This window comes from Tasmannia lanceolata, unplaced genomic scaffold (assembly GCF_043159265.1).
Source record: "Tasmannia lanceolata isolate RefF3 unplaced genomic scaffold, GAP_Taslan_0.1 ptg000023l, whole genome shotgun sequence".
Classification (NCBI taxonomy): Eukaryota; Viridiplantae; Streptophyta; class Magnoliopsida; order Canellales; family Winteraceae; genus Tasmannia; species Tasmannia lanceolata.
The window spans coordinates 28,461,155-28,468,027 of record NW_027518700.1 but is presented as its reverse complement, the minus strand read 5'-3'; the positions used below and the strand labels follow the sequence as shown (position 1 = coordinate 28,468,027).

Sequence of the window (6,873 nt, the reverse complement as noted above, 5' to 3'; positions counted from 1 at the left end):
TGGCCTGCAAATGCATTTGCTAAAAACCATTTCAAAACTTATTTTGTAAAATCCTTTTTGATATACACTTTATCACCACCTGACTAATTTTTCTAGGCCTACTGCTCCGACCAAAACCGTAGATGTTATCTTATAAAATAGGTGGTGAATTCCATGTCGGGTATCACTATTAACGTCGAATGTTTGTCCAATACTCCAGTACTACCCTCTAGTGACTCCAAGAGAATCACAGTTAGATAGACAATGAATGAGAGACTCGCCAACAGGCCAATATGACCCCTCAGGTCAAAGGACACGTAAAGGGTCCTGTCTGGTAGAATAGCTCAACTGTCTCCTGTCCACAAGCTATTCTACTGTGATCCTGTTCAGTACGCAATCTCATTGTCGTACCCATTCTATTTTGCTTAGGGTCCACTACCCGAGTGATTGAGATAAGTTACTCGATCTCGTGCAAAATGGCAAGATAGATACTAGTTGTATACAGGAGGAGGTGTCCAACCTTAACCCCAACTATGAATCCATGAGCATGATTTTTCTACTTTGCTACCTAAGGACAAGTACGTGTCAATAACAAGTAGCATGTCACACATATTTAACTTTTAGTTACCCATTAATTGTCATGAAAAGAAACTTTTATTTATTAATGTGCGAAATATACTGGGTTTTAGGGTGCCAACTCTAACAGTCTCCCACTTACCCTCAAAGCTAGTTATGCATATATCTTAGACCCATCCGCTCAACATGCCTGTCAAACACCTTTTGACTATGGGGTTTGGTAAAAAGGTCCACCACGTTATCCGCTGAGGCAACCTTCGCAATAGCCACATCCCCTCTGTCATTGATCTTCCGTACCATATGATAATTTTGAAGTACATGCTTGGACTTCTAATGAGACCTTGGTTCCTTTGCTTGAGTGATCGCTCTGTTGTTATCACAGTATAGCGTATGGGTCACTCAACAGAGGGCACGACTCCAACGTCGTCCAGAAATTTTCATAGCCAAACCGCCTATTTCACTGCTTCACTCGCAGCGATGTAGTCAGCCTCAGTCGTGGAATCTGCCGTAGTGTCTTGCTTGCAACTTCTCCTTGACACAACCCCATTTGCTAAGGTGAACACAAAACCCGATGATAATTTCTTGTCATCACCGTCAAACTTGTAAAACCAGCAACGACCAACTCGTCCGCACCGTAAACTAAACAATAATGTTTAGTTCTCTTAAGATACTTGAAAATATGTTTAACTGCTGTCCAATATTCTAGACCTGGGTTCGACTGATATTTTCTAGCCACACTTATGGAGTGATAGATATCTGGCTTTGTACATAACATAGCATACATAAGACTTCCCATAGCCGAAGCATAGAGAATGTTGTTCACAACCTGCTTATCCTCAGGTGTCTTAGGAGACATCTTCTTGGACAACCTGATTCCATTCCTGAAAGGAACTAATCCCTTCTTGGAATCTGCCATGTTGTACCTTGCCATTATCTTATCTATGTAAGTTTCTTGTGATAGCCCAAGCTTCCTATTCTTACGGTCCCTAAATAATTTAAGTCCTAGAATGTATGAAGCTTCTCCCAGATCTTTCATAGCAAACGTGCTTTAAAGCCACAACTTTTTACTTGATAGCATTCCTACATCATTCCCAATGAGTAGGATGTCATCTACATAAAGAACCAAGAATGTAACCGCACTCCCACTGACCTTCTTGTAAATACAAGGCTCATCTACGTTTTGAATGAAGCCAAACTCTTTGACTACTTGATCAAAATAAAGGTTCCAACTACATAAAGAATGATAGCGTCCATCCATTTTCCTGCATCGATGTTTAACATCGCCTCTTTACAGTTAAGGAGATCTGTATCTTCTATGCTTGCTTCATCTAAGTAGACAAGTCTATCGGGTTGTCTGACTTACCTATTACTACGTCGGAGTGTTGGAATAGGTTTAGTGGGTACTTATTCAACTTCCTTATATCTCTATTGGATTTTCTGGTTGCTCTTCTAAGGCAATCATATCCTTTCTGCTCGGATCTTGAATGAACTCTTCTTTTAAGAATGTGGCATTCCGGCTCAGAAAACAGTTTTGCTCACCAGGCTTATAAAACATATAACCCTTTGTTTTCCTACGATATCCAATAAAGAGACACCTATTGGTTCGTGCCTCCAACTTTTCAACACCTATATTTTAACATGAGCAGGACAACCCCATATCCTCATATGATTCAATGCGGGTTTTCTGCCCATCTATATCTCATACGGAGTCCTTGGTACTAATTTAGTTGGTACTCGATTAAGCATGTAGAACATTGTTTCTAGGGCGAATCCCCATAGAAACAAAGGTGCCTGTGCAAAGCTCATCATAGATCGAATCATGTCTAACAATGTTGATTTCTCCTCTCTGGCACACCATTTAACTCTGGTGTTGCAGGTGGAGTCCATTGAGAGACTATTCCATTTTCTTTTCTACTTCACTCTTGAATTCTTTCAACTTTTCAACCGTCAGACTTACTTCGCATTAGGTATAGGTAACGGTACCTTGAATGGTCATCCGTGAAAGACACGAAGTAGACAAAGCCTCCTCTTGCATGATGAGAAAGAGGTCCACATACATCTGTATGTATCAATTCCATTACACTTTCACTTCTTTCCCTCTTGCTTGGAGACATGGCTCACAAGTTGGAAAAGGTTCCACTTGGATGTAATCCAATGGACCATCTTTCACTAGCCTTGTGATCCGCTCTAGGCCAATGTGACTTAATCGAAGATGCCAAAGATGTGTTGGAATTATACTGTCCGTTGCCCTTTTGAGGTTTGGAACATCAACACTCAGAACATTCTCAACATTGCTCACATTCTCTAAGGCGTTAATTAAGTATAGGCCATGACTCATTGTGCCTTCTACAATTAAGGAATTTCCCTTTTTAATAAAAACAGAACTTTTACTAAAACTAGTAGAATATCCATCATCAAACAATTTTAAAACTGAAATTAAATTCCTTCTTATTGAAGGTACATAGAGACAATCCTTTAATCTCCTACAGCTTGAACAGGAACTGTTGCTTCAGTTCCAACCTGCAGGGTGAGCTCGCCCTTAGTCAACCTTTTGATTTTTCTGAACCCTAGCAAAATATTGCAGATGTGTGAGGGACCTGTCTCAACACACTAGGAAAATACAAGTCCAATCATATTAGTTTCAGCAGCAAACACTTGCAACATGCCTGAGGTAGTCTTGTTGCCCTGCTGGGTAGCTAGATAGCTCCTGCAGTTCCGCTTCCAATGTCTATTCTTTCCACAATGGAAGCAACCGTCGTTGCCCTTTGTTGACTTCTTCTTTTTAATGTTCTTGTTCTTTACCACTAGCATGTTCTTCTTAGAGTCTTCGCCTTTTGTTCTTCCTTTTCCTTTACTTTCGGTTTAGGTGATGAGGGTACATTACCCTCTGCAAGGAAGGTACTTTTCTGATTACTCTTTTGCATATCCTCAGTTGTCTGAAGTTGATTCACTTACTCTGTCAAGGACATTGTCATTTTGTTCTTGTGGTAGGTCATAATAAACTCTTTGAATGACCCACATAGGGAAGATAAGACAATATCAATCTGCGTTGCAGCATCCATGATGGCCCCCAAGATGTCGAGCTCATTGAGATAGCCCATCATTTTTAGCATGTGGTCTCTAACTATGGTTCTCTCTACCACATTGGTGGATATTAGGCCTCTAATTGCCAACAGCCTAGCTGTGCGATGTTGCTCTCCAAATATTTCTTTAATATTTAGCATTATATCCGAGGCCACTGCGATTCCAATAAGTTGCTGCTGCAGCACGTTGGACATGGAGCCAAGGATGTAACACTTTGCCATCTCATTGTCCTCAAAACACTTAGACTTTCTATTGTGGTCTACTTGAGGCGCATCAGGACCAGGTAGTTCAGGCTCCTCAGTGGTAAGAATCCAATAAACTTTAGTGGCCGTGAGCACTAGCATTAGGTTTCTTTTCCAGTCGAGGTAATTCAGACCAATTAACTTATTTTCATCCAGGATCTTAGCTAATGGGTTGAAAGAAGCCATGGTAACTATGCGCAAAGGAAATAGGCATAATTAGCAAAACTACCATTTTAGTTAATTTCATGACTTGTCCATCGGATCTGGGACTTTTATCTACAATGGAACCATCTATTGCACGTCTCATTCACAGCCCCTCAACCTCGTGAATCAAGAGAAATGTATAATTTCTCCAATGGGCTTCAGAAACTTATTCAAAAACTTTGAATAAGTGAATTCATCTAATCCTATGAGATCTGATTTATGTTCGGCCTCCAAGCATTGCAGTATGTATATCCTTTGGGCGTCAATACCCTTTGCTTGATTAAGTTATACCCATCACCTAGGAAAACTATGCAATCTACAATGGCGGCTTCTGCTTTTGCATGTGACCAATATATCATGTACATTCTCCTTATCCTAGTAGAAATCTAACGCTTTACTCTAGTCAAGAAACAAGATCGGCTTCTACTTTGGCATGTGACCGTCCTATTTTCTAGACTAGCCAACGGTTAGATGGCTATGGAAGGCCACGAGGTTTTGTCCTGTCGACTTAACCCCGTTTATCAACTTAATATTTTTAAGAGGGTTATTTAATGTCGGAGTTACAATCATCATTCTATATGTTTGATTAGGCATCCATTGTATAAAAGAAAAACATACATCGCAAACCAAACCATGCCATCCATCACATGAAAAGCAAACCAACAAACCATGGAAATAAAAACACACCATCCAAGAAACCCAATTTAGCATCTTGGATCATAGGGATTCTCCCAAGAACCTTATTCGAATAAGGGAATCCCTACAACATCATCTTGCCAAATTGAAGGTGAATTATGAGCAACTTTGTGTAACAACACAGTGGGAACTTCGCTGGCCTCAAAACAAAATCCCAAAGGACTGTAATCAAATTTGCCTCATTATATGAAGTACAATAACATCAGCAAGTTCATCCCTCTTTGGTTGGATCGAATCTGCCTCCATCTGTCAGTCAATCTGGAGCATCACCATGCCACAAATATCCATGATCCATCGATTGAGCACCAAGAGAATGATTTCATCTTCAATTGGTCTTGAACAAACAAATATAAACTACCGTAGTGTCCTGCACTAGTCTAAGTAATCTATACATCATAATCAATGTCCATGGGAAACCAGTCGTCCGCCTAACTACCCAGAGGGAGTAATTAAAAACTGAAATAATTAAATTACATTGCGGATACAAACCATGAAATAAATTATCACATCAGATCATAACATCTATGAAAAGATCATGCATCTCATGAATGAATTGAGGTCCAATCTCCGTTTTGCCCATCTTTCACCAATACCGATCAATTCGCACAAAACCTGGTCAATTTAATTTTGATTAGCACACAACAATCCTGATTTTAATTAGAAAAATCATAAAATCTTTTTATATGCTCTAATAAATCAGCATACAAAATTTTACACGAAAACAAGATCATTTGATTTGTGAAAACAAAATTGTTCCATATCGGAGACACAATCCGGATAGCATGACCTTCCTAGTAACTTTGAGTGGGATATAGTTACTCGAATGCTTTTTCAAGGATCTGATCATGCTACAAACCCCGAAGACATTATTAGAAAAGTCTATGCCTGGGTTATAGGCTTTTCAAATCGTTTGGGGTGGAGAAATAAAATTCCAAATCAATTTTAAGAATTAATTTCTTAAATTCCAACAACTTTTTCCAAACTTTAAAAAATAATATCAACTAAACCGCTCGCCATATTTCGATGATTCTTGATGCGTTGGATTCGTATTCGAGTCTATGTTCAAACCATACAAAGCGATCAGTCCAGAAATCCACCATGCGGTTCAGTTTTGCTATTCTCCAATGAACTGTCCTTTTTTTATTAAAACACACAAAGACTAGGAACCCCGGATAGGCGGGATAAACGTCCGGACTCACAGCGGATCACCGCATGATCTATGTTTGGTTTGTTAGCCTCCTAATATATTCCCTAGTTAGCGCTGATACCACTTGTTAGATTGGTTGTAAAACCCCAAGCAAAATCGTTACACGTTGCGGAAGAAAAACCGTGTAGAATAAAATTTTTGCCCTAACCCAGGATTCTTAGGGAGTAATTGATTTTATTGTGATTCAATAAACATAGATATAAATACCTTTAAAGAACTCGTCCGCTGATCTACTCCTTGAAAATTCGCCGGCGATATTCCTTTTGTTGCGTAAAGGATATTGTGTATAGCTCTTTGTTCACTTCATAACCTCATCTAAATCAGATTATATTGTGGGAATATGTATTTAGGTCAACGGATCTGGTTGCATGCTCGTCTTTGATCTAGAAAAGACAAAACTACTTGACGGAATTGAAGGAGAAGAAGAAGAGAAATACTTTGGGGTGTCTCTACGAATTTTCAACACATGAAATTATATAAGAGCTCTTGAAAACTCCAGCCATATGTCTTATATTTATAGAGTTCTTAATTTCCATATACACAATTCAAAGTTTCTAGAGAAATCCCAAAAACAATGGAAACTAGCCATAATTGGCAGCTCCAATTTGAAAACAAGCTAGTTTGCTTTTTCAAAATACAAACCAAACAAAGTGGGAAATATTTTTAGAAACTCTGCGACTTTTAGAAATCCCTAAATTGAGGTTTTTTCCAAGTAAAAGGCGTGGTTGCTTATTGGATAAAAACAATCCTTAAAATATCTTATACACTCTTTCATTTTTCTACATTTCCGCTATAAGCCTGTAGGTCAAATTTTGACCTCATTTTTGGACAAGTAAATGGCCGAAATAGAAAAAATCATAAACTACGAAGTTGTATATCTTTCAA

General features: G+C 38.9%; 1 protein-coding gene across 1 annotated transcript; it reads right to left on the bottom strand.

Annotated features, from left to right (window-relative positions):
- Positions 1-3,506: 3,506 nt before the first annotated feature.
- LOC143855991 (uncharacterized) lies at positions 3,507-4,067 on the bottom strand. Its single transcript, XM_077366032.1, has one exon. The coding sequence runs from the start codon at positions 4,065-4,067 to the stop codon at positions 3,507-3,509; it is 561 nt and encodes a 186-aa protein (XP_077222147.1).
- Positions 4,068-6,873: the final 2,806 nt, after the last annotated feature.

Excerpts from the sequence above, each read along its gene's own strand:
- LOC143855991 (XM_077366032.1), bottom strand. The coding sequence starts at position 4,067 with ATGGCTTCTTTCAACCCATTAGCTAAGATCCTGGATGAAAATAAGTTA.